At 38.0% G+C, this 27,921-nt stretch overlaps 5 protein-coding genes across 5 annotated transcripts; 1 reads left to right on the top strand and 4 right to left on the bottom strand.

Annotated features, from left to right (window-relative positions):
- The first annotated feature begins 10,591 nt into the window (after positions 1–10,591).
- Positions 10,592–11,074, top strand: LOC125199581. Its single transcript, XM_048097559.1, has one exon. It carries the CDS (start codon positions 10,592–10,594, stop codon positions 11,072–11,074), a length of 483 nt encoding a protein of 160 aa, XP_047953516.1.
- A 1,246-nt stretch (positions 11,075–12,320) lies between these two features.
- Positions 12,321–14,949, bottom strand: LOC125216556 (cytochrome c oxidase assembly factor 5-like). The gene is made up of 4 exons (XM_048118340.1): positions 14,816–14,949; positions 14,506–14,576; positions 14,321–14,425; positions 12,321–12,629 (listed from the first exon to the last, which is right to left on the bottom strand). Exons 2-4 carry the CDS (start codon positions 14,572–14,574, stop codon positions 12,588–12,590), a joined length of 216 nt encoding a protein of 71 aa, XP_047974297.1. The 5' UTR covers positions 14,575–14,576; positions 14,816–14,949; the 3' UTR covers positions 12,321–12,587.
- Positions 14,950–15,395: 446 nt separating this feature from the next.
- LOC125205155 lies at positions 15,396–16,043 on the bottom strand. The gene has a single exon (XM_048103979.1). It carries the CDS (start codon positions 16,033–16,035, stop codon positions 15,535–15,537), a length of 501 nt encoding a protein of 166 aa, XP_047959936.1. The 5' UTR covers positions 16,036–16,043; the 3' UTR covers positions 15,396–15,534.
- A 1,137-nt stretch (positions 16,044–17,180) lies between these two features.
- Positions 17,181–17,702, bottom strand: LOC125199593 (pectinesterase inhibitor 2-like). The gene has a single exon (XM_048097566.1). The coding sequence runs from the start codon at positions 17,700–17,702 to the stop codon at positions 17,181–17,183; it is 522 nt and encodes a 173-aa protein (XP_047953523.1).
- A 1,142-nt stretch (positions 17,703–18,844) lies between these two features.
- On the bottom strand, positions 18,845–19,470 carry LOC125202245 (pectinesterase inhibitor-like). The gene has a single exon (XM_048100614.1). It carries the CDS (start codon positions 19,430–19,432, stop codon positions 18,938–18,940), a length of 495 nt encoding a protein of 164 aa, XP_047956571.1. The 5' UTR covers positions 19,433–19,470; the 3' UTR covers positions 18,845–18,937.
- Between the last annotated feature and the right edge of the window lie 8,451 nt (positions 19,471–27,921).

Below are 27,921 nucleotides of genomic sequence, written 5' to 3' on the forward strand. Positions count from 1 at the left end.
CCACCATTTGTTTTGCTCTTTTTGGGACCGCTACTATTGTGGATAATTAAATTTACCATTTTATATACTATATAGTTTTTCTTAAATATTAGTATGAATTTTGAAAATTTATAATTTGTAATCATAATTCTAGTTCTATGGCTATTAGTACTTTTTCCAAATCTTAAAATTATAGGATCAATTTTGGCAAGTTAGAAAATGGTGCTCTCCGAAATTGCAAAATCTGGTCAAATTCAGGTCTATCCAACTATTTTGGAAATCAGGAGAACAAACCCGATGATGTTATTATTTGTCGTGGGAGTATGGAGTTGGTGGCGTTAGCAGAAGAGATGGATACACGCCCTACTTTACCACATAAGCATTGCAAAGCATTTTTTCTTGCTAGGATATACTCCCTCCGTCTACAATTTAAAGAGCCTTTTTTGACTCGGCACAAATTAGAAATTATTAATTTTGTGAAGAAAGTAAAAGGAGAAAGTGAGTGGAATGTGAGACTCATTTAAGTAGTATTAGTTTTATACTCCTTCCGTCCCATTGTAGATGTCACACTTTCCTTTTTAGTTTGTCCCACAAAATATGTCACATTTTCTCTTTCGTAAAAAAGTTCCTTCTCACATCAATTATAAAATTATATTTTCTCTCACCACTTAACACACAAAATAACACCTTTTAAAATCATATGTCATTTTTCCAAGTGTGACATCTACTATGGGACGGAGGAAGCATTAGATTACAAGTATAAAAGGTTGGTGAAATGTGAGGTTTGCATCCTAAAAGTGGAATAAAGTAAATGGTTCTATAAATAGTGAACAAATTAAAAAGACAAAAAAACTCTTTAGATGGCGAAGAAAAGGAGTATTTATTAAATCAAACTCAGGCTTTAAACTCGAGTTTCCCAAACTCAGGATTACCAAATTCAGAAATTAAAAATTAAATAAATCAGGAGCCTAAAAATTAATGCATAAAGAAATCCCTTCTTGAATTGGGACTTGAAGTTTTTCATTTTGTTCGTTAGTTTGGATTTGATTCGCTCTGCAGGTTGATTAGGCCCAATTAATTAGTTATAAGTTGGGCCTAAAATATGGCCCCATTAATTGGTCATATGTTGGGCTGAATTCCAGATAATGTCTATGTAATGACTAATGAACATGTGCTTCATTCGTACACGACGAATAGACTCGATAGAAATAATAAGATTTTTAATAAAAAATTTGTAAGATATGAGAGAAAATTAAATACCCACTTTGTTCCATTTAAAATGAAACGTTTTTCTTTTTGATTTGTCCCATTAAAAATAAAACGTTTTTCAATATGAAAATAACACTTTTTCTACTTTTTCTTCTTTCTTACTTTATTCTCTCTTCACTAACTCACAAAACAACATTATATAAAATCTCGTGTCGAAAAACAAATGTTACATATTTAATGGGACGGAAGGAGTACAATATAAGAGTAAAACTAATATAATTTCATCTCATTCAATTAAAATACTAACAAGTACTCTGTTTGGTTTAGTTATAACAACAAGAATCATGATCTTTGCGTGAGAAAAGAATTTCCATTTTTTTCGGCACATTTAATGTAACTTATAGATCAATATTAAAGTCACTAATTGTTAAAGTGTTTCTTAATTAAATAAAAAACTTATAGAGCTAGTGGGATAATTCATATTTGTACGCCATTCTCAATTTTTACGTTAAATAATTTCGTTAGATGGTATATACACACATACATAACACATTCCCCATCAAATTTTTCCTGTCACAAATTAATAAAATGTGATATTTTCAATTGATAATAATCAACTCACTCCCCCTCCCCATCTTGTTTATACTTAAATGACTACTCTTAATTTTATACCAAACATAATGAATGAAATTTATCACTTGTTTGTATTTAAATGAATAGTCTTAATTTTCTACCAAACAACTTGATGTATTGAATTCATCACATAATCCACTTTTATTTTAGTATTAATGACTGCGTTTAATGTGTAGTTGCGTACAACAACTTGCGTGAACAAAATTAAATTTTGACGATGGAATAGTAAAAATAATGTTTGGTAGATTTAAAATAAAATAAAAGCGAGGGCAAGTTAAACAAATGCGTTTTAAATACAACTATGTACTGTACATATTCATAGAGTAGGATAATGAAAGACCTAGTGGTATTTGTTCCAAAAAATATATCCTAGTCACATCCAATGAATTGTGTATTTTATTTCGTTATATGCTAGTCACGCTACACATTATTTGAGTACGTGAGCACATTTAGTCAACACAAGTATTTTCTTATATTCATAAAGAAATAAATTAGGTTTAAATTTTCACATAATTTGTAAGTTTTAACCATGAAATAGATTATGAGGTATTTGTTTAATTAATAACTCATTCAAAAATGACAGTAGTAATTTGTTGATGTTGACTATGAGTCAAAGAGTCGATGAACCTAAGAATGTTGTTGGATATTGGACTCCTTGCTTTGGGCTTCTATTATTATTTGGTTGGGCTGCTATTATTGTTGAGCCCATAAGATTAATTATTGGCCCAAATCGAGCCTGGCCCGTTTACTTATCCAGAATGGCTGGATGTGTGACACCTGGCTACTCCACGCGGATCATGGCTCACAGCCGTTGGATGAGTGTTGTGTTTGTTAAGTGAGAGAGACCGGTTAGTCTTCTCTGTATTCGGAACTCTCTCTCTCTCTCTCTCTCTCTTGTTCCAGAAACCGTCTTCATCTCTCTCCCTTCTCTCTAAGATTCCGGCGAACCTAGCCGGAGTTCTCCTTCGAGCTTTCAGTTCCACCGATGATTCTCAGTTCCTAAGAGTTCTACCGGTGTAGATTGAGTGTTAGGCAACTTCTTCGGTTTCCTTCTCTTTCTAGGGTTTGGTCTTTAGTCTGTGACCAATCCCGAAGTGCTTGGAGTGTGTGGTGAGGGGTCTTGTGTTCTTGGCTGTGTTCTGGGGTTGTGTGGGTGAGTCCGCGTGTGAGACAGCCGTGGTGTGCGTTGGCCGGTGAGATCTAGGGTTCCACTGATCTCTGGTTTGAGTTCGTTCAACGGTGCTCTCCTTTGTGACTTGCTGTGAGGATTGGGGAGGTCTGAGGCCTAGTGCAGTCACTGCTGTGACCTAAGCCACTTGTGGCCCGATTCTCTGACCTAGTCTCTTTTGTGTTTAGATCCTTCGGGATCAATCTCTTGTGTGACTAATCCAGCTACTAAGTGTGCAGGTACAACCAGAAAAGATGGACTCTCAAGAACTAAGGAGTTCTTAAGCTTAGTCTAGGGTTTCTGTTTGTAACATTGTACTTAGTGTGTAATCAAGATACCACGGTTGTATTTGGCTTGTACCTCTGAGATTAGCCATCTCAGAACCAATCAATAAAAGAGGTCCCGGTAATTAGCGAATCCCGAGTGGTCTGATCCCTACAGTGGTATCAGAGCCACGGGGGGATCACTTGGGCGCGCCGGGTCGCAAATTAAGGAGGTGGGCTCGTCAGAGTAAAGCTCGGCCTCCGGTATAGGCCCTGAGGTAAGACGGTTACACCTTAACGAAGGGTAACCGCTCTGGTAAATTGGCTAAACCTCTCTTTTCTGCTTTCTTAGAACCCTAGGCTTGGGCTTTTGTTGCTGGTAGTAACCGCTGGCCGCGGTCTAGGCTCTGTGCTCTTGTCTTCTTGCATGATCTTGGTGCTTATAGCTTTCTTTTCTTCCGCTGCTTGCTTGTCTTTCTTTTCTTACTCAAGGTGTGTATCTCAGAGCTCTGTTTCTGTGTCTTGAGTAAATTACCTATCCACCCTGTGCCTTAACCGCCTTGAGTGACCCCCTGCGCCCCCATATATTGGGTGATTGTGAACTGGGAAATCCTCTTGCCGGGGTACACGTGACAGATAGGGAGGAACTCACCTAGACTTGATCTTTGTGTGTCTGGGATCACCTTGAGTTGTGTTGCCTGTGTGTGTGCTTGCTGCTAGCTGCATCTGTGATTATTGCATGAAAAATCTCTGCATCTTTGTTCCTAGTGGATTCTTTGACTATTATTTGTTTAAATCCACTATCTGTGAAAGCAGAGTTGCTTGCTTTGCCCTTGGAGTGTTGAGTTCTTTTGTGTGTGTTAAAATCTTTCTCAAAATGACTCAGCCAGTTGGCATTGTCCCCTTCAATGGGAAAAATGATTTTGTTATATGGAAACAAAAGGTTAAATATGTTCTGATTCAGCAAAAGGTTTTCAAAGCCATTGAAGGGGTCCTTCCTGAAAATATGTCTGCTGAGAAAAAGGCTGAAATGAATGAGTTTAGCTAGGTCTTCAATTATCCTCAACCTCTCTGACTCTGTGATTAGAAAGGTTGGGGCTATTGAATCTGCCAGTGAGATGTGGGCTAAGCTGGATACTCTCTATACTGAAACTTCTATGTCCTCCAGGATGTATCTCCTGGAAAAGCTTTTTAAATTTAAATTGGATCTTTCAAAGGACATAGATGATAATATTGATACTTTTCAAAAATTGGTCCAGGACATCAAAAGGTCTGGAGATAAAACCATTGATGAGTATACCAGCATAGCCCTCATGAATGCTATCCCTGATACTTATGGTGATGTTAAGGCAGCTATAAAGTATGGAAGGGATAGTGCCCCTCTAGACATAATAATCAGTTCTTTAAAGTCAAAAGAATTGGAGCTTAAAGAAAACTTTAACTCTAAATCTTCTCAAACTAAGGCTTTGAATGTGAGAGGGAGGTCTAAATCTAGAGGGGATGGCAGTAATTCCTCTGGGAATGGTAAGAAGTCAAACAGAGGCAGGTCTAGGTCTAAAAGTAAAGACCCTAAGTTTAAAAGAAAATGTTTTAATTGTGGGGAGGTGGGTCATTACAAGGCAGAATGTACCAGACCCAAGAAAGGTAAGAATCCAAATGGTAATAATCAGTTGGAGGTTGTTGCTAATCTGGCCAGGGATGATGGTGCAGATGGTGTGTGTTTCATGAACCATGATGTTTTTTCTGTAAACTCTGCCTCTGAGTGTTTCTTTACCAAAAATGACTGGCTAATTGATTCAGGATGCACTTTTCACATATGTCCTTTCAAAGATTCCTTTACTTCTCTCAAACCTGTGGAAAATGCTTTTGTGTCCATGGCTAATGACAAGAAGTGTAAAATCCTTGGCATTGGTACTGTGCTTTTAAAGTTTGAGAATGGATACTTGTTGCCTTTGAAAAATGTGAGATATGTGCCTGATCTGAACTATAATCTGTTGTCTTGCTCTTGTCTTGAATCTGAGGGTTTTGAGGGTAAGTGGGGGCAGGGTATTATGAAGATCTGTAAGGGTGTGCTATGCCTGTTTAAAGCTGTGAAAAAGTGTAATCTGTATGTGTGTACTGCTAAGCCTCTAACTAGTTATGATCATAGTGTAAATCTGGTTAAAATGGATAAGGCTTTACTGTGGCATAATAGACTTGGGCACATGAGTCAGAAGGGGTTAAAACTTTTGAAAAATTCTGAAATGTTGAGTGAGTTGGATTTCAAAAATGAGCTCCCCTTTTGTGAAACTTGTGTGATGGGAAAACAGCACAGGGTGTCTTTTCCCACCCCTGTGACTGAAAATGTTAGTCAAGCTGTCTTAGAGTACTTGCATATGGATGTTTGGGGCCCTGCCTCTGTTACTACCCACTCTGGATCTGTGTATTTCTTATCCATTGTGGATGATTTTTCAAGAAAAGTTTGGTGTTTTCTCTTAAAACATAAGTCTGATGTTTTTTAAATCTTTTCAAATTGGAGAGTTTTAATTGAAAATCAAACTGGAAAATGTATCAAGACCATTAGGACAGATAATGGCCTTGAGTTTTGCAATGCTCAAATGAATTCTTTGTGTCAAAGATCTGGGATTAGGAGACATAAAACTACTCCTTACACCCCTCAGCAAAATGGTGTTGCTGAGAGGATGAATAGGACTTTACTTGAAAAGGTTAGGTGTCTCTTGTCCAAAAGTGGTTTGTCCAAAAAATTTTGGGGTGAAGCTCTTTACACTGCTTGTTATTTGATAAATAGATCCCCTTCTGTTCCTCTTAAGGGCAGATGCCCTGAGCATGTTTTTACTGGTAGAAAACCCAATCTGTCACACCTCCGGTTCTTCGGAAGAATCCACTTACGTCTCTCTTCTTCGTTTTTGGCTCGCAATAAAGCTAGGGTCCTGATCGAGAAAGTACTAGTCCTATCTATCCACCTTTCCAGACACAATATCTTGAGTACCTATGATAAGCTTTTATTCATTCAAAAACTGACAAGTTAGACCCAAGGTCTAGGAAGGGTGTTTTTGTTGGCTATCCAGATGGCATTAAGGGTTATAGGGTGTGGGTTAGGGATGAACCTGGTTTCAAGGTTGTGGTCAGTAGGGATGTTATCTTCAATGAAGATGACTTCCCCTGTGGTGTCCCCAGGTCCCCTGCTTCTCCATCCTCAGATGGTGAACCTCTTAGTGAGGTGGAGCAATCTGAGGAGTGGCCCTCAAGTGAGGTGGAGTCCCAGGGCAGTGATGCTTCCACTGAGGTGGAGCAGGTGTGGAACTCTTCCCCTATCAACCCAGATCCTATACCCCCTGAGCCTCTAGAAAACCAAGACCCTGACCATGAAAATGTTTTTGATGGTGAGCCACAACCCAATAATAATCCAGATTTACACAATTATCAGTTAACTAGGGATAGAGCAAGAAGGGTTGGTAAAGTCCCTGATAGATTTGGTTCATTTGTGAATTTAGTTGCCCTAGCTTTTAATGTGTTTGAATCTGATGGAAATGAGCCTCAAACCTTTAAGCAGGCTCAAAAGTCCAAGTACTGGGATTTATGGTTTAAAGCTATGCAAGAGGAAATCCACTCTCTATTTGTCAATAATACTTGGATCCTTGTGCCTCTGCCCCCTGGTGCCTCTGTAGTTGATTGCAGGTGGCTGTTTAAATTGAAAGATGAGATTGAGGGGTTGAGGTACAAGGCTAGGTTGGTTGCCAAAGGTTTTACTCAGCAAGAGGGGATTGATTATACAGAAATTTTTGCTCCTGTGGTTAAGTTTACTACTGTAAGAGTGATGTTTGTCTTATGTGCTCATTTTAATTGGGAATTAAAGTAAATGGATGTCAAAACTACTTTTCTTCATGGTGAATTGGATAAACCCATATACATGAAACAATCAGAGGGTTTTGTGGATCCAAACTTTCCCAATCATGTGTGTTTGCTTAAAAAGGCTCTGTATGGTCTTAAACAATCTCCTAGGCAGTGGAATATTAAGTTTAATACATGCATGCAGAAGTTAGGCTTTATTAGGAGTACCTTTGATGCCTGCTTGTATGTGAAAAATCTTGATAAAGTGCCTGTGTTCTTGCTGTTGTATGTGGATGATATGTTGATTATGGGTCCTTGCATTAAGTCTATTAAACATGTGCAAAGTGCTTTATGTGAAAATTTTGACATGAAAGATCTTGGTGATGCTAAAAAGATTTTGGGGATCAATATCCTTAGGGATAGGAAGTCCTTTTCTCTAGTCCTTCATCAGGAACCTTATGTGCAAAAAATTCTTGAAAAGTTTAATATGTTTGGTGCTAAAATTGCTTCTGTTCCTTTAGCTGCTCATTTTATGCTAAGTAAGGACCTTTGTCCTACAACTGAATCTGAGGTTAAAGCTATGCAAAAGGTCTCTTATTCCAATGCTATTGGCTCTGTGATGTATCTTATGGTTAGTACTAGGCCTGATATTGCCTATGCTGTTTCTTGCTTGAGTAGATACATGTCTAACCCTGGGCCAGTGCATTGGGAAGCTCTTAAGTGGTTGCTTAGATACCTGAAAAATACTTCTAAGTATGGTTTGTGTTTTTCTAAGCATGATCAAGGTGTTGAGTTGTGTGGTTTTGTTGATTCTAACTATGCTAATGATAAGGACAAGAGGAAGTCCACAACTTCCTATGTGTTTCAGGTTTGCAGGTCTTGTGTTAGTTGGAAATCACAACTACAACACATTGTAGCTCTGTCTACAACAGAATCAGAGTATATAGCCATCACAGAGGCTATGAAGGAGGCAATCTGGTTAAAGGGAGTTCTCTTTGAACTCAAGTTTATTAAGTCTGCTCCTGTGTTGTTCTCTGATAGTCAGTCTGCCATCCAACTTTGTAAAAATCCTGTTTTCCATGATAGAACTAAGCATATAGATGTTAGGTTCCATTTTATTAGAGATGTTGTGGAAAAAGGTGAAGTTCTCTTACAAAAGGTGCATACTGATCATAACCCTGCTGATATGGGTACTAAATGTCTCTCTGTGGATAAGTTGTTGTCATGCATCAAAAAATTGCACTTTGATTTTGGTTAGCATGTGCATTGCATGTCCCGAGGTAAAGACCTTGTTGACTCTTTGAAGTCACAAGGCAGCTTAAGTCCTACAAAACTATTTGGTTTACCATCTGGTGTTTTGTTAGGCAACCTGGTATCTTCTATCTAATGAACTTTGTGTTCTTTGGTGATAGGAATGCCTTGTAGGCAATGATGAAGCAGTAGTAGACCAAGGCTCTCCCCTGTTTCTCCAGAAGTAGTCCAAAGGTGGAGAATGTTGGATATTGGACTCCTTGCTTTGGGCTTCTATTAATATTCAGTTGGGCTGCTATTATTGTTGAGTCCATAAGATTAATTATTGGCCCAAATCGAGCCTGACCCGTTTACTTATCCAGAATGGCTGGATGTGTGACACCTGGCTACTCCACGCGGATCATGGCTCACAGCCGTTGGATGAGTGTTGTGTTTGTTAAGTGAGAGAGACCGATTAGTCTTCTCTGTATTCGGAACTCTCTCTCTCTCTCTTGTTCCAGAAACCGTCTTCATCTCTCTCCCTTCTCTCTAAGATTCCGGCGAACCTAGCCGGAGTTCTCCTTCGAGCTTTCAGTTCCACCGATGATTCTCAGTTCCTAAGAGTTCTACCGGTGTAGATTGAGTGTTAGGCAACTTCTTCGGTTTCCTTCTCTTTCTAGGGTTTGGTCTTTAGTCTGTGACCAATCCCGAAGTGCTTGGAGTGTGTGGTGAGGGGTCTTGTGTTCTTGGTTGTGTTCTGGGGTTGTGTGGGTGAGTCCGCGTGTGAGACAGCCGTGGTGTGCGTTGGCCGGTGAGATCTAGGGTTCCACTGATCTCTGGTTTGAGTTCGTTCAACGGTGCTCTCCTTTGTGACTTGCTGTGAGGATTGGGGAGGTCTGAGGCCTAGTGCAGTCACTGCTGTGACCTAAGCCACTTGTGGCCCGATTCTCTGACCTAGTCTCTTTTGTGTTTAGATCCTTCGGGATCAATCTCTTGTGTGACTAATCCAGCTACTAAGTGTGCAGGTACAACCAGAAAAGATGGACTCTCAAGAACTAAGGAGTTCTTAAGCTTAGTCTAGGGTTTCTGTTTGTAACATTGTACTTAGTGTGTAATCAAGATACCACGGTTGTATTTGGCTTGTACCTCTGAGATTAGCCATCTCAGAACCAATCAATAAAAGAGGTCCCGGTAATTAGCGAATTCCGAGTGGTCTGATCCCTACAAATGTCCTACAAATCTAATCCATCTTTTGAGAAAGGAGATTTGACTTGGCATGTAATTTGCCTTCTCTTCGTCTCGCTGAACATGACGAGATTTCTGTCTTTTAGCTATTGCTTGTCTAGGTCGGGTGTTTGGTGTTGTCCTTGGTGTGACGTTGTCTTTCTCTTGTTCATTCGACTAATGATGAGGATGTCGTTGCGCCTTGTTGTTGTCATAGGGTTGAGTGATATTGGTTGTGTAACAGCAACATGTTGCTCTACCTAATATAAAAGATTTCGAACTTACCATTTAGGATTCGTACATTTTCTTTTATAAAAAGAATAATTACAAGAGTCTCACGAATAATAAACGATGTATCGTCCTCTAACACAATAGATATTCCTACATTAAAGCATGCATAAGAATAAATTAAAATGCAATAAAATATTAATATCTTGGACCAAATCAACAGCCTTTCACCACATTAATTCTTATTTGAAGCTCTGCCTAATGCGAACATAAACATTGAATATTCATGCCATAACGATAACGAAAAATTGGATAAGTAATTAAGAAGCATGCCGACGTTGCGGTTTGTATATATGTTAGAATTTAAGATTTAGAATGTAGGCCATAAATAATAATGGAGGGCAAACATTGTCTCTCCTAATCTTAGTAAAATACAAAAATACCTAATTATAAAAAAATAGAATTCTGTTGAGACATTATTTTCAACGAAATTGAATAGATCAAACTTACCAAACAATACATCACAAAGACAAAGAGAGTGAAGTAATATTCCAAAATGCATGAATTAAATAAACCCAAAGTTGGCATGCCAAAAACATTCAATTTAATCAAGCAAAGCATTAATTATCCTTTAACAATGTTTTGTTTGAATTTCAAGCATGGCTGCCTTTGGAAAAAGTCCACACGCCACATTCATACTCACATTCATACTATTTTCCAATATATATATATATATACATAAATATCATTCTCCAAGCAAAAAACACAAACTAAGTTACTAAAAACTTCTCCTTTTCAAAAAAAAGTTCAAAATTTTCGGGCTAAGATGAAGTCGAAAGCGGGCCAGCAGAAGCGGTTCATGAAGTTCATCACGGTCCCGGTCCGGGCCCTGAGCAGGGCCCGGGATTTCTACGTCCGGAGCCTGTCGGACTACGCGGACAAGATGAACTACGGCAACAACGCCATGGCGATTCCGGTGACGGCGCAGGTCACGTCGCTGCCGAGGAGCTTCACCGTCACCTCGGGCCGACACGAGGCCGAGCCCGAGCTGGTTCGGGCCGCGTCGGCCCGGAGCGTGGGTGAGCGGGCCGAGGTGGAGTCGTTCATCAAGCAGCAGATGGGGGCCGGGGCCGGGGCCGGGCCAGGGCCCGGCCCGAAGGGGATGCCGCCGAGGAGCGGGAGCGTGGCGATGGGGAGGATCGATGAAGATAGGGAGGCTGTGTATTTTGGTGATAATAATGTTAGTAGTACTATGTTTCCAAGGAGTAGAAGCCATGCTGTCTCTTCAAGAAGATTGCCAGCCTTTTGAATAGTCCGTTTTTTTTGGTTATGAAAAAATTGGTTGCAGAATTATTGTAAGTTGTGTAGAAAGAATGGAGAAAGGAAATGCTTTCTTTTGCTTTTGTATATAATAATCTTGGTTGGAGTTTGATTGATGTGCTTTATTTCTACTTTTTTTAAAAAATTTGAGGGAGTTTGCTAATAAAGAATGATGATGTCGTTTATTAGTATTCAATTATTCATAATAATTTCTCGTAGCGCTTTATGCACTCACAACGCAAGGGTTTAAGCCGGGACGGAGGCACGGGGCGTGGTGATGCAGAGTAGAATGCCTTATTATTTCTTCAACGAGCCACGATGAGGAGCACATGTATTTCGTCGGTGGTTCCATAAGGGCATAGCGATAAATGATGATCTTGGTTGAGAATCTTAAGATCTCCGGCTCGACACCCGATCCCCAAAACCCATCACATGTTCAAAGCCTACAAAAAAATCGGCTCGCTTCTACTTGCAAAGAACGAGTTTGCAGCATGTACTTTGTGAGTCCTTCGAACTTGTGACATATGAATTGTATAAGTTGACAGTGAGAGTTGCTTGCAAGTTGCATAGATCTTATCTGGCTTGAGGGAGTTTGCTAATAAAGAATGATGATGTCGTTTATTAGTATTCAATTATTCATAATAATTTCTCGTAGCGCTTTATGCACTCACAACGCAAGGGTTTAAGCCGGGACGGAGGCACGGGGCGTGGTGATGCAGAGTAGAATGCCTTATTATTTCTTCAACGAGCCACGATGAGGAGCACATGTATTTCGTCGGTGGTTCCATAAGGGCATAGCGATAAATGATGATCTTGGTTGAGAATCTTAAGATCTCCGGCTCGACACCCGATCCCCAAAACCCATCACATGTTCAAAGCCTACAAAAAAATCGGCTCGCTTCTACTTGCAAAGAACGAGTTTGCAGCATGTACTTTGTGAGTCCTTCGAACTTGTGACATATGAATTGTATAAGTTGACAGTGAGAGTTGCTTGCAAGTTGCATAGATCTTATCTGGCTAGAATTTGCAAGAGAAGGTTATCCAATAAAGAAAATAAATTTCACTATAGCTACACTACTTAACCGAAAGAAAATACAAAAGAAAATAGCCCCAAAATATAAAAAAAAAAAAAAAAAAAAAAAATGCAAACCAAAAGACATACACTACTATTGTCTTTTTCTAGAAGTAAATGAATGAACATGATTTAGGAAATTTACCGCCAACCAGTACCACAATTAAATCTAGATTCAATCAATTGCCATATAAAAGCAGGCTTGAAACCAATGACAAACTCTTCAACAGGAATCTTAACCTTGCTATATCGGTATGATTAATTCGATAAACAAAGGAGGTAATACAGCAGGCAAGATCATATTTCTTGTGGCTAATGCAGGGAGGATTCACTCTTGGTTACTGGCTAGACTTCAGTATGGAGTTCCATTACTGTATATCCAGCAATGTCTCTGCTTTCTTTCACATGGTCAGGTGATATACCGCCATGGCTAATAACCCTTGTTTCCACGAATTCGAGCTCTCATGTCAACCTGAAGGAAAGGGCAAAAGATTTATTAACATCCACAAACGTGCGTTATGAAAGCAGGTACCTTCGTAGAGATGGCGTTTTTGTTACTAGGGCCTGAAACTCAAAACAGAATTGAAAGAGAGGAACTACCATATAGGCAGGCAAAGAGTTTAATAACATTCATTCAATGGCAGTCTCTAGGACACCCAAAACAGGCAAGGAGTCGATCTTTCATGAGATTGTCACCCGTTCAGCAGAAAGATTGAAATAAACCAAAAGGTTGGCAAAGCAGATGAGCTTTTCATCAATGTGAAGTCGTAATAGCATATGGGTATGGGATAGGCCAAATATACAATAAACATGTAGAAATAAAATCATGCTCCAGAGATTAGAGGCAAATATTACTAGTTGCATGTTATTGTCTTCCACCACAAAATTGACAAAGCCAAGGATTTGTATAGTACTTCTTGGTCTATTCAAAAGCTAACATAATGGATAAGTATCCATTCCACAGAAGAATAGTAGAGTGATCCTTGGAAGGTTCATGCTTAGTATTTCTTCGTCTAAAAAAATAAAATTTACCCATCTCTTCTTTTTTAACTCATCATTTACATATATTCGATTCCCTCCCCTGATTTCCAACAGTGTTATACCTACCTACACCCTGACCCCTCTACCATGCTTGGCCCCATATCCAGACCTGTATCTTCCCTCTAGCCACATTCCTCCATGCACAACAAGGCTCTCAAGACACCCTTCACTCTCTCAAGAGTGGGGCCGCATGTAAGTCCTATTCTATCTCAATATTAATCTGTTGAAATATGGCTTAAGTTTACTGGTGCACAATATTTAAAAGGCTATGGAAAAATCTACACAAAATCATAGAATATGCGATTTCCATGACAGTTTATAGAAGAGACATTAACTTAATAGTAGTTGAGTAATATCTGTTCTTGAGCTTTGGTTCTTATTTATAAGGAAACTTCTAGTATACATGAATTGATTTTTTTAGCTAAACAAGTGCAAATAGTGTTGCATGGGACACTGAAGCAACCCAAAAAATCTAAAACTTTTCCTGAGCACAATGCTATTAAGAGCACCTAATAAATTTTTTGTGGATCTACGGATTTTAAAAATACCGAAGACAACCTACTATTATTATCCTTGAGCAAGTATTACAGCAGGACGTCTCGTGGAGGAAGGCAACCTAGGCACCATATGAACACATGAGCCAATAGACTCACGCATATATTCAGGTGTAGGGAACAGTAACTATTTATAGCAATCTATCATGCCTTTTCTGATGCCAAGAACACGAATAAATAGAAACTAAACATACTCCTAGATACTTAAGTTGAGATGATTAGACAGAATGTCCTCCCTAAATTTGTCACTGGGCATAACTCAAAGCTAAAAACACTAACATTATAGTGCATAAAAGAAAGGCAAAAGGAAATGGGAATAGGTCGCTATCTATTTCTCCCGATTCATACGAATACCATATCATCATAGATCATACAACTACAATCATAAAAAATTTACCAGATATAACTGCCATTACAACAAAGAGTAAACACAGTTAATCAACACGAATCAATCGTCAACTAAACTACGATAAAACAGCCTTTGTTCGCAACAAACAGTTCAAACATGAACAAAACCACATCTGCAAATCAAGTAATTGAGATAATGAAGGAGAGAGAGAATACATGCCTGTCCTCTCTTGCAGTTGAAATACGTTTCTCTCAGCCCCACACACTCGCTCGAAATATTAGGGCTTTGCTCTTTTGCACACTCTCTGTACGGCCGGTTCTCCACCTACAAATGATTCATTCAAACTCTTCAAAAACCAATCTAATATTAAGCTCTCCAATTCTAAATCAAGCTGTGAAGTAAACCTTAATGCAATCCGATTCACTGAGACATTTGACGAGCTCCGTAGCCAGACCTTTGCAGGACTTCGCCATTTCTGAGGGGTTATTCACGAAAAATAGCTTATTTACAATCTAAAAAATTGATTCCATAGTCTATATTTATATCTGCAACATATATAGAACCTCAATTGTAGGAAGGAATATGCAATTTTGCAACTTTCAACGAAATTGACAGCAGGAAAAAAATGAAACGAGCATTTGCAATTCCAACATCAAATTGAAATTAAAATACAAAGTAAATAGCTTAGTTTAGAGCAGAGGGAGAACAGCTTACTAAGAGGCGGCTGCGTGCCACCGATAGATGGAATTCTTCGCCGGAATTTGAAGAAGAAAGTGAAGGAATCCAGAGACAAAGAGAGGGGCTGGGTTTGATGATGATTGAGAAAGCCAATTGGGCCTTAATTTTAGTCAAATTTTGATTAATTAAAAATATAATTAATCAAATAACATCGTTTTGTAAACTGATACTCCATATAATTGAGAAAAATAAAATTGGGTGATTTAATATTCGTTTTTAAATCTTATAGGGCTAAATAGAATTTAACCAAATTTCAATAACTCTCATCTCTTAATATACTGGCTTATCTCATTGTTAAATTTAATTGCCTATAATTCTATAAATAAATGGTAAATAAATATTTGATCTTCATTTTCATTCTCATTATAGTTTTCCCCATTGAAAAAGAACAAAAAATTGAACCAGTGAAAATCCCTGGAATTAGGCAATAACCCAAATTAGGGAAAAGCTTTCACATCATGAAATCAACTTCAATTCAAAAAGTAAATTGAATGAATCTATAAGTATTTGATAGCAAAGAACATAGTACTAAATTACTAATAGTTAGTACATTGATGATAACACAATCACATTTAATGTGTCACCCTAATTCAAGACAAATAGTCAAAATATGACTAGTTGTTCACAAAATATGAAAATACCATAATCATAAACCATCAATAACAAAGTTTATTCAATCTTCAATTCATGGTGGGCTACGGCCTGCTTGCAATGATGAGAACAACAAGGATGAGGCCTTGAGCAATCTTGCTGGCTTCCTTCAACTCGGCCGGCATCTGATCACCGGGGTTCATCTCGAACGCATCATCGCACGTCGCGACATACGTTGCGGCCCCCGAGAGCGCGATCTGCTTATTGTCTTTGTCCATCTTGGTCGTATGGTTCAGTATGTCAATGGCGATGTTGCACACTTTCACGCACACACTAATCTCGCCCGTGTTGTTGAGGTCTCTGATCGACTTGGCTACATTCATAGTGTTTTTAACTGCGACTTTGGCTATCTTGATGGCAATTTGCTCTAAGGTGCCTAAAGTGGCCTCGTGGGAGCGTGAGTCCGACCTCATAAATCGGGCACAGGTTGTGGGGCTAATTGCTTGTGACTTTGACTGAGCACATATATCAGCTATCATATCACCATTACAACTCCATGAGAAAGCCAAAATTGAAAGAGAGGTTAATAGAAAGTTGAAGGACATTTGGATTATTTTCTTTAATTATTTTTTGTGCATATGTTCATGTGTTTTTTTTATTATATAGTGGTGAAGTTGAGTGTAAAAAGGACATGACACCATGGATATATTGATTTTAAAGAGAGATTATGAATTTAATTGTCAATAAAGTTTTGCAATTTGTGTGATATGTTTTTTGTTTGACAATGTATAGATTTTTTCTTATTTTCAACCATTGATCTTATAATTTGGCAAGCAAAAGTAAAAAAAGAAGGTGAGATTTTTTCATATCAAGGAGTGGTGCATGCATGTGTATCGTGTAGTGTTGTTATGATTTCATATGTTTTATATTATTCTTTCCAAGGTTGAGCAAAATATATGTAATCGGAATAGAATAATTGAATTAAACTCAATTGAATTTATTCATTGTTTGATCGAATTAGATGATTTATCATCGAAATTCGGATTTTTTTTATTTGTATCAAATTGATTTTTGGAACTGAAAAAATTATTAAATTCATATACTAATATTTAATATATACACAATGTTTTATATATAATATATTTAAATAAGATATTTTGTTCGAATGATATTTTATTTTAATATGTTTAACCTGTTACACTCAAGAATTGTCATTTCACTTCAGATATTTTTTGTTTTTCAATTTCGAGATTTGGTTTAGATTTAGGCAATTAAAAATATTCGAATTTTCAAATTTAAAATTAAAATGTTTTGGATCGTTTCAGGTTTATATAATCTCAACATAATTGAGAAAATGAAACTTTGTGATTTAAGATTTAACCAAATTTCATGAATAATATACTGTCTTACCTCATTAATTTAATCTATAAACAAACAAATTTACAAACATTTGATCTTCAAATTTTTATCAATATTATAGGTTGACAAAAAATAGAATTACCATACTTAACTATTTGGTCTTCATTATTTAATTTAATATAATTTTCCGATCCTTGTAAATCAAGGGTGGCAAGTTTCCCTTGTCTTACAAAAAAAAGAGCAAACCATTGCATAAACTATGAGCACATTTGATACTCCTATATAGTAAAGATCATAGTAATAATTTTATAGTATATTGATTAAAACATAATACACCATAACATTTAATGTGTCACTATAATTTCAACACAAACAGCTAGTTGATAACACATTACAGCATGCCTGCAATGATAAGAACAACAAGGATGAGGCCTTGAGCAATCTTGCTGGCTTCCTTCAAGTCAGCCGGCATCCGGTCACCGGGGTTCATCTCAAAGTTATTATCGCACCATCCGACATCCGATACAATTCCCGAGAGCATGATCGGCATATCGTCCTTGTCCCTCTTGGTCATATGCTTGAGTGTTTCAGCGACAGTGTTCAGGTCGTCAATGGCGCTGCTGCACAATCTCACGCAATAACTGATCTCGCCCGTGTTGTTGAGGTCTCTGATCGACTTGGCCACAGTCGCAGTGTTTTTAAGTGCGACTTTGGCTATCTTGATTGAAATTTGCCCTAAGGTGCCTAAATCAGCCCCGTGGGAGTGTGGGTCCGATCTTATATATCGGGCGCAGGTAGTGGGGCTAATTGCTTGTGAGCTTGATTGGGCACAAATATCGGCTATCATATCGGCATGAGAGCTCCATGAGAAAACCAAGATTGAAAGAGAAGCTAATAGAAAGTTGAAGGCCATTTGGATTTTTTTTCTCTAATTATTTTTTTGCATATATATGTTCATGTGTTTTTTTTTATATTGAGTGGAACTAACTAGGTGTTTATATAGTGGTGAAGTTGAGTGTAAATAGGGCATGACACCATGGAGAGATTGATTTTAAAGAAATATTATGAATTTAATTGTCAATAAAGGTTTGCAAGTTTGTGTCACATGTTTTTGTTTGACAATATATAGGTTCTTTCTTCTTTTTTTAGTACTATATTTTTTTACCATTGATATTATACTTGGCACGCAAAAGTCATAAAGAAGGTGAAAATTTTTCTGATCAAGGAGTGTGCATGCATGTGTAGTGTTGTTATATTGAATACTTATGGTTTATACTTTATACCATTCTTTTGAAGGTTGAGCAAAATATATGTAATCTGATTAATTGAATCAAACCAAATCATAGTATATTAAACTCATTTAGATTTTTTTGGATTTTCAGCTCAGATTAGATGATTTTTCATCAGCATTCAGATTTTCAATTTGTATCAAATTGATTTTGGGGATGAAATAGATGTTTAAAGAAAATGGAAAAAACACATTAAAAAGTGAAAAAATGGTAATATTTGGGAAGCGTAAATTCTTTTATTTTTTTATTTAAAAAAATCAAATTTTGCAATGGTAACGCCCACTCTGGGGCGAGTGGGCGCCATGATGACCGCGCATGGGAGAGCGCCACGTTGTGCAGGCCCCTCATGTCGGGCGGCCCTTTGGGACGGTTCCAACGCAACGGCAACCCGACGTGGCTACGGGTTGACCGTTGCGGATGCTCTAAGGGATGTGTTCAGTGTGATGGCATGCACCATTAATTTCCAAATTTTAATTCATTGAATTATATAAAATACATGTAAATAATTTAAAAATATTTTTTTGAGGCATCCGATGAGATTCATGCGAAAGTATAAGAATTTGGAATTTGTCTTGTGCCCGAGCTATAATTATATGGTTATTTCGTTTTTAATACTATTTCCTTTAAGATTAATAGTAGTATCAAACATTATCATAAAAATAAGTAAAACATTATCATAAATATACGTTTTTTTTTAATATGTAAAATCAAAGTTGAAACAACCAAAAGATAGTGAACATAAGTTCAATAAAATAGACGGGAAGAATTGCCTAAACAAACCAACATCAAATGCAAATTTATTAAATTTCATCTCTTATTAATAATTTAGATGGATAGATAATGTGTCACAACACATTACTCAAAAACTATTAGCAATCACGAGAAACACATTGATGAGTTCCCTCGCTCTCTTGGTCGCTCCCATCAACCTCGCCGGCCCGCCGCGTCCGAACGCGTCCTCGCAGGTGACAACGTTGGCCGACGCGGCCGAGCCTCGGGTCTGCAGGTCGCCCTTGCAGCTGGCTCCGCCGCAGCTCCTGAGCAAGTCGGAGCACTTGTTCAGGTCGTTGATGGAGCGGCCGCATGTCTCCACGCACACGTCGGCCGCCCCGCCCCCGCCCGAGGATTTGACGATGCTCACGACGTCTCGGTCGGCGGCCGCGGATTTCTCGAGCGCGATCTGGCCGAGGCCCGCGAGATCGGCTCGAGAGGCGCGCGGGTCCGACCCGAGGGCTTGGTTGCATAGGGAAGGGTTGGTTGCTTGAGAGCAAATTTTATTGATTAAATCATTTGCTTGAGAGAAGTATAACAATGTGAGGAAGAGAGTGGAAATTAGGGAGAGTGAGGAAGCCATGGATGAGCTAGGGTTTTGTTTTCTTTCTTTTGCTTGTTTAATTTGGGGGTTTTACTATTGGGATATGTTCCTATTTATAGAAAAATGTGATGGTACATGTATTTAAATTTAAATTTAAAGGCCGAGTCACAGAGAACTCAAACCCGAGACATTTGGTCTCGTACATTACCTCTTTACCACTTAGCTAACTACATTATAAATGTATTAAGAGCACTACTCTCGTTTAGTCTGCGTTATTTCAGTTCTAATAATTCAAAAATCATTAGTATTGTCATTAATTATGTAAATTGAAAAAGAAAAATATATAATTATGTAAATTATGTATAGGTCCTTGAATGGTTCTAGCTCGGTTAACGGTTAATTAATCAACAATAGAATTAGAAACGATCGGTTGGTTACTGGTTAATCGATAATAAGAAATGTAGTTCGGTGAATGATTAAAATAGAATCGATATTAGTCAGGTTAACCGATAATAAAAAATAAATCATCAATCATGTGATTCGGTTCCCAGCTATAGTATAGGGACCCGATCAATTATAACCGAAAATGATTGGTTTCATTTTGTAGGTGATATACACGATCATGTAAATATAGCTCAAACTTCGCGGATCCTACCTAATACTAAAATTATCGGACATAGGATCTCATATCAAATTAATTAATTCAATTTAATGATTTATTTACTTATACTTTTAAAAAATTAAAATCACACACAAGATAATTCATTTAAATTATTCAAACTTTTAACATATTAATTGCATTGGTCATTTTTTTATTTTTTATGTGCTCAATGTATCCAATTCTTAAAATAATTCGAACTTCTAGTTTTGTAGGTTTGATCTGGACTCGACCGAGCACTTGGGTATTGAATATGTATTTAGACTTAGGACCAATCTCAATCTTAGAAATGGATGGTTGTAATTTTTAAAAAAATGATAAATTTAACTACCATAATTAGATATAATGATATATTGTTAATTAATGAATTTAAAATTCGATAATGAATATGCTAGATTAAAGGTTTTAGTTACTTCACCTTTTTAGTCGCTTTTCATTGTTTGGACTATGGAGAATTTGATTATTGAGTAATGTGCGTTTTGTCGATTTTATATACTTAGTTCGTGCCTTTTATTCGAATATGCAAAAGTCGAGAAAAATAATACCACAAATATATGTAAAATCTTAACCACTGCGTGACATATATCATAACAGCAAATGCATGTCACAAATTCTTTGAAAAAGGGCAATTTTAGTATAAGTGGAAATTTATTCTCAATCTTTTGAATATGACAATAAACATTAGTATACATAGATATATATGTGTTCAAATCTACATACTAAGAACGAAAATTTGCATTAATTTAATACGGCCAATGCAGAATTCTTCTCAATTCACATGAAAAATAATGTTTTTAATGTCAACCCACTCATAGATGTGATTTAATTTCTCTATCGTTAATATTCATTTTTTTCATCTCTTTTACTAATTCCTTATGATTATTTTGCAAAACATAGAACATGCACACACTCTAACTAACAAGAAAAATATAACTAGACATTTCAAAATAATACTCTCTCCATTCATATAAAGTATGGTCTTATTGTTATTTCTTCCTTTCCGAGGGGTTTTTCATTTTAATAAATGACCCATCACTTATAAAATATATTGTGATTTCAAACGCAAGAAAAGCAATTCGAACAAGAACACGAAGGTTACTTGGTTCGGCACAAAAGGCCTACGTCCACGGGCAAAAGCTGGTGATGTATTTTATTGAAAGGCTCTCTCAATTGAAGGATTGCAAAACACTCAAGCTCTCGGAGATTTACAGAATGAGCAACACTCTCAGCTCGCTCGAAGTCGACTTGCTTCGAGAGCACACACACATAGCTGGAATTTCTATCTCTCTATCTTAATCTCTCTGAGTTCTTGATCTTCTTCAATGACTCACTGCTATATAAATGCAGTTAGATCCGAACGAATCAAACCCCAATTCCGTTCACAGCAAGAAACCCCAAATCAGTTGTAACTACCGACGGTCACTTTCCCAATTTAGTTGCCCCTGTTCCAACGGCTCTATTATTTGAAAAAACTCGATTCCAAAATTGATTTGATCAGCTCAACTATTAACAAATCCTCCACCTTGAGCGATTCAGACTCATACACCATCAACTTCACCTTTCCTCCCTTCAGCTCTCAAGACTTTTGAACAACCCCCACCAAATCCAAGCAATGTCTGAACTTGGACTTTGGTAAGGCCTTTGTGAGCATATCAGCCGCATTGTGCTCAGTGCTCACCTTCTCAATCTTAATTCCACCCTTGTCAACTTCATCTCGAATAAAATGCAGCCTCACGTCGATGTGTTTACTGTGCTCGTGAATAGTTTGATGCTTCGCGAGGCAGATAGCGCTATTGTTGTCACACTTTATAGTCACACTCTTCTGCCCTATCCCGAAATCACCTACCATTCCCTTGAGCCAAAAACTCTCCTTCACCGCCTCCGTTAAGGCTATATACTCGGCTTCTGTCGTCGACAATGCTACAACAGACTGAAGGTTAGACTTCCAACTCACCGCTATTCCGAACAGAGTGAATATGTACCCAGATTGTGAGCGGCTATTGTCAATATTGGCGGCATAATCTGAATCGCAAAATCCAATCAAAGCATCCTCACTGCTCTCATTTTCTGATCAGAACACAACTCCCAAATCACTATTGCCTTTGAGATATTTGAGAATCCTCTTCATAGCTAACCAATGTTCTCTTCCTGGGCAGGACATGTAACCACGCTGATCGCATGAGAGATGTCTGGTCTCGTGCAAATCATCATATACATGACACTCCCAACTATGTTGGAGTAAGGTATCTAGCTCATCTCTTTCTCTTCTTCTTGATTTCTGGGACATTGCTCTTTTGATAATTTGGTCTGTTGAAACAAGGGAACTGATGTGGTTCTGCTCCTCTCAATCTGATACTTCTGCAAGACTCTCTTGACATAATCTTCTTGAGATAACCATAAAATTCCTTCATCTCTATCTCTGGTTATATCCATGCCCAATATCCTTCTAGCACTTCCCATGTCTTTAATCTCAAAGCCCTCCTTAAGCATACCATTTACCCTATCCAACTCTTGTTTATCTGGTCCAGCAAGCAGTATATCATCCACATATAGGAGCAGGTATACCACTGGTTCAACACCCTTAGGCTTAAAGTAAACACAGCTATCATATTCTGATTTCACAAATCTCATGCTCTGCATGTGCTCATCAAATTTAATATGCCATTTCCTACTTGCCTGTTTCAAACCATAGAAACTCTTTTTCAGTAGACACACCTTATCCTCACTGCCATGTATCACAAATCCCTCTGGCTGATCCATGAATATAGTCTCTTCTTGATCTCCATGTAGAAAGGTTGTTTTAACATCAAGTTGCTCCAGATGCCAGTTCTTTTGTGCAACTATAGCTAGTAAAATTCTAATTGAGGCATGTTTTACCACAGGAGAAAACACCTCATTGTAGTCCACCCCTTCTTCTTGTGTGAATCCTCTAGCTACAAGCCTTGCCTTGAACCTGACCTTATTCCCAACCTCCACCTTTTTCTTGAAGATCCACTTACAACTCATTAGCCTTTGTGTGTCTGGTTTCTTCACAAGAATCCATGTCTTATTCTTAAGTAATGACTGTATCTCCTCTATCATAGCCTCCATCCACTGCTTGCTTTCCTTTGAAGCCATAGCCTCCTTGAAACTAGCAGGCTCAACATACTCAATATTTTCTGCAATGCATAGGACATATAACACATATTCTTCTTCACTATATCTGGTTGAGGGCCTTGGATTCCTCCTAGCTCTGTCTCTAGCTAGCATATATCCATCTAGATTATTTTCTGATCTGCTTGGCTCCATCACCTCAGTCACCACTTCATCATTAGTTGCTGCATCTTATGATGCTACTTCTCCACTTCAGGAACCTCTTGTCCAGATTTCCCCTCAAGATATGGCATTCTGGTTTCCTCAAATTGGACATCTCTGCTGATGATAATTTTCTGGTTGTTAGGATCTATGCACCATAGTCTATATCCTTTCACACCTTTCTGATACCCAACCATAACACACCTCAAAGCTCTAGCCTCTAGCTTACTCTGTCTGATGTGAGCATATGTCATGCACCCAAAAATCTTGAGATTAGAGTAGTCATAATCTCTTCCAAACCACCTGTGATCTGGGGTTTCAAAATCTATGGCCGATGAAGGACTTCTGTTGATCAATGTAGCAGCCATACAACCTCGCCCCAAAATTTCTTGGGTAATCCTGAACTGAAAAGCATACACCGAACTCTCTCTAATATAGTTCAGTTCATACGTTCAGCAACCCCATTTTATTGTGGATTGCTGGGGGACGTTCTATGTCTTCTTATATCTCTCTCTTTGCAGTACTGATCAAACTCCTTGCTCAGAAACTCCAAGCCATTGTCCATTCTTAAGAACTTGAGGCATCTTCCCTTTTCTACCTCAACCTCCTTGCACCACTCTCTGAACTTAGTGATGGTTTCAGACTTTTCCTTTAATATGAAAATCCACAGTTTCCTAGAGTAGTCATCAATTATTGACAAGAAATACCTGCCTCCTCCCATTGATACTGGTGTGGCTGGCCCCCATAGATCACTATGGGCATAGTCTAGAGGGGCAGATGATGAGTGAACTCCCTTTGGATAAGGCATCTTCTTACTCTTACCAAGCATGCAATGCTCACATGTCCCCAACTCCTCAGACTGATCTCCTAGCTTTATTAGGCCCTTCTTTACTAACTCTCTAATCCCCTTTTCCCCCAAATGGCCAAGCCTTAGGAGGTGCCATTGTCTGAGGGTAACTCTCTGCACTACATTTACAGCACCAGAAACACCCTTTGCTACCAAATAATACAGATGATTATTCCTCCTTTCTGCCATCATGACCACCTTATCATTCTTGACAATTTTCATGATGCCTCCTGAAGACATGAAGGAGTATCTAGTTGCTTCTAAAGCACCAAGAGAAATAAGGTTTCTCTTAATTTCTGGGATATATCTTACCCAAGTTAGTAACCTTAGAGAACTATCATGAAGCCTCAACCTGACACTTCCAACACCTCTGATTCTACAGATCTGATTATTGCCTAACAAAACTGATCCAGCCCCTTCAACCAAACTGTCAAACCAGCTTCTAATGGGACACATATGGAAGCTACATCCTAAGTCCATGATCCAAGGCAAGACTTCTGATCTTTCCATCACATTTAGAGCATGTGGAGCCTCCAGCTCCTCAACACAATCTGATGTATTCTTGGCATTTTCTTCCTCAGCTTGCTTTCTTTTCCAAGAGAAACAATTTTTCTTTAGATGGCCAGGCTTCTTGCAATAGTGGCAAGACCTGGTCTCCTTCTCAGATTCTTGAGTAGGTTTCTGAAATTTTGACTGCTTCTGCCTGGTGCCCTTTTTCTTGAACCCCTTCTTTCCTTTTGTTCCCTTGATGTTCAGACTTTATGCCACAGAATCAGTTGCCTTCCTGCTCTCCTTTTGAAGCTCCTTGCACTTCAAGGCTGATTGCACTTCCTCCAAAGTTATAGAGGTCTCTCTGCCATATAGTATAACATCTTTAAGATGTTCAAAAGACCTTGGCAGAGCATTTAAAAGGATAATTGCCTTATCCTCATCCTCAAGCTTAACATCAATATTCTCTAAGTCATCGAGGGTTTTGTTGAAGGTCTCCAACTGCTCCTCAATTCTCTTCTCATCGATGATCTTGAAGGAGTATAACCTCTGCTTGACATAGAGGCGATTTGCTAGGGATTTGGTCATATACAATGACTCCAGTTTAGACCAAATCCCAACCGTTGTCTTCTCTTTTGCAACCTCGCGTAGCACTTTATCCCCAAGATTGAGAATTATCGCGCTATGAGCTCTTTCGAACATTTCCTCTCGCTTAGCAGTTTCTTTCGGATCAGCTTCTTCATCCTTTCCTTTTCCCTTCTCATCACCTTTCAAGGCATCAGCCAACCTATGTTGCACAAGCATAGCCCTCATCTTCAATCGCCACAATCCGAAGTCGTTCTTGCCGGTAAATTTCTCGGCCTCAAATCTGGAGATCGCCATCGCTGCTGCTCTTGCGCCCGATCAGATTCCCACAGACGGCGCCAAGTTGTGATTTCAAACGCAAGAAAAGTAATTCGAACAAGAACACGAAGGTTACGTGGTTCGGCACAGAAGGCCTACGTCCACGGGCAAAATCTGGTGATGTATTTTATTGAAAGGCTCTCTCAATTGAAGGATTACAAAACACTCAAGCTCTCGGAGATTTACAGAATGAGCAACACTCTCAGCTCGCTCAAAGTCGACTTGCTTCGAGAGCACACACGCACAGCTGGAATTTCTATCTCTCTATCTTGATCTCTCTCTGAGTTCTTGATCTTCTTCAATGACTCACTGCTATATAAATGCAGTTAGATCCGAACGAATCAAACCCCAATTCCGTTCACAGCAAGAAACCCCAAATCAGTTGTAACTACCAACAGTCACTTTCCCAATTCAGCTGTCCCTGTTCCAACGACTCTATTATTTGAAAAAACTCGATTCCAAAATTGATTTGATCAGCTCAACTATTAACATATATGATGTGATTTGATCAGCTCAACTATTAACATATATGATGAGATCTTTTTAACTCGAAATACATATACCACCAAAAATGCTAGTTTAAAAAGCAAATTACCAAAAAAAATATCAAATGTGATCAATTTTGAGTAACCACAACATCCTATCTGATAACAACAGCCTCCTTGCTCGAGTCGAGGCACACGTCTCTACTTGATCTTTATTCGATTCATTCACAAGTGATTTACTACTGTCATAGTAGAATGAGTGGCCGATCACGCTTTATCTCGGCCAGTTCTCTAAGACCGGCTCCATGGGACCACGAGAACGTTGGTTCGATCTATAAGGAGTTGTAACATAGAGACTGATTGAGTGCCTCATGGCAAATATTATCAATTAAATCTGCGACAATTGTGGAGAAATAGTAATGAGATGGGGAGAATGATTAATCAGTAAGCCATTATACTTTGTTTAATTATAATAATATGTATGCTTGTTTATATTTACTTTATATAATTGGTGAAAATAAATTAGGTCAAAAAGTTGTAGAAATATTGTTATTTTGAGTTTTCTTAGCTTTAGTTGGATTTATTGTTTACATGTGATAAATTTGGTCGACTAAGTAAAGGATTGTGGTTTTGCTTTGGTGTTCCTAAGTATGAAGTAAATATTTGATTTGCATAATGTGGATTAAATTTATTGTGGGGTAGTAAATAATTTCCCGAGTCCTATCTAAGAGGCAATAAATTGTTGAAATTTATGTGCACTGTTCAAGTATTTAAAAATATTTAAAGGTAGTCACGCTTTGTTAGATTATTAAACCATGATCCCCTTTTGCCATGTTATTTAAAATAAAATAAAAATGACACCAATAGCAGGCCTGGACCTCACCTTATTGGATCCAAATTTAGGTGAGCCCAGTTTCAATTTCAATAAAAAAGAGCAACCCCATTAAAATTCAACTCAAAAGTCCAGTCCATAGTCTTAACAAAAAACAAAATTTAAGGAAAAAAAAAAAAGAAAAATACTTTGAAACAGAGGAAGCACCTACAAATTATTTGATTATAATAATCTGAAAAAAAAAATACTAATTTATAATTTATCATATGAAATAGAATGATCGCAGTGTAAATGAAAACAATGATGACAAATTTGAATCCTAATTATTGTTAGGTTTGGTATACTGAAAAGCATGTTTCGAGCAAGTTTCGCGCGAATAGAATCTTGCTTGTATACGTAAAACTCTACAATCCACTTTTAACCCGATTCAGTATTATTCGAGCAGTCTCGCACGAATAGAATCACTATTATTATTACATTGTGTTTACTTGTGCATTTATAAGATGTTTTACAAACATTTAAATGCATAAGAAGTAAACAAAGTCTAAGTCTTTTGCTTAGTAGACCGGTTGTGGGCGTCGTCCACTTTAAGGTAACACAATCAGATCTATGCAATACTTTGCAAAAGAAAAAGAAGAATTTCACAACCTAGATAGGCTTTGGCTACCTATCGTGAAAGGTTACAATGTCAGTCCGATTATTTCTAAGCCTTTCTGAAATAAGATGACGTTGGTGTGGTATAGCACTGAACGGATCTAACAGCAAGACTTGTCCTTGGGCTATCTACTGAAAGGCGAGGTCTTGATAATATTTGTTTCTTAATCAATGTAGGTTAGCATTGAGCATACGGTATTGATTATGCACTACTTTGACTTATCAAATGGTGCGGGTTTTTCGTAACCCAATTATCCTGGTATATTGGGTAGTGGTGATCAATATCTAGCGGTGCTAGGATTGCTATTATGTTGAATCATGCACGAGGTGAGTCTCGTTTGATAATGTCCTCAAGAGGAGCTCGAA

This window comes from Salvia hispanica, chromosome 1 (genome assembly GCF_023119035.1).
Source record: "Salvia hispanica cultivar TCC Black 2014 chromosome 1, UniMelb_Shisp_WGS_1.0, whole genome shotgun sequence".
Taxonomy (NCBI): Eukaryota; Viridiplantae; Streptophyta; class Magnoliopsida; order Lamiales; family Lamiaceae; genus Salvia; species Salvia hispanica.

Excerpts from the sequence above, each read along its gene's own strand:
- LOC125202245 (XM_048100614.1), bottom strand. The coding sequence starts at position 19,432 with ATGGCTTCCTCACTCTCCCTAATTTCCACTCTCTTCCTCACATTGTTA.
- LOC125216556 (XM_048118340.1), bottom strand. The coding sequence starts at position 14,574 with ATGGCGAAGTCCTGCAAAGGTCTGGCTACGGAGCTCGTCAAATGTCTC. Across the intron at positions 14,426-14,505 it reads GTGAATCGGATTGCATTAAG|GTGGAGAACCGGCCGTACAG; the intron begins GTTTACTTCACA and ends AATCATTTGTAG. Across the intron at positions 12,630-14,320 it reads TCAACTGCAAGAGAGGACAG|GTTGACATGAGAGCTCGAAT; the intron begins GCATGTATTCTC and ends CCTTTCCTTCAG.
- LOC125205155 (XM_048103979.1), bottom strand. The coding sequence starts at position 16,035 with ATGTCCTTCAACTTTCTATTAACCTCTCTTTCAATTTTGGCTTTCTCA.
- LOC125199593 (XM_048097566.1), bottom strand. The coding sequence starts at position 17,702 with ATGGCCTTCAACTTTCTATTAGCTTCTCTTTCAATCTTGGTTTTCTCA.
- LOC125199581 (XM_048097559.1), top strand. The coding sequence starts at position 10,592 with ATGAAGTCGAAAGCGGGCCAGCAGAAGCGGTTCATGAAGTTCATCACG.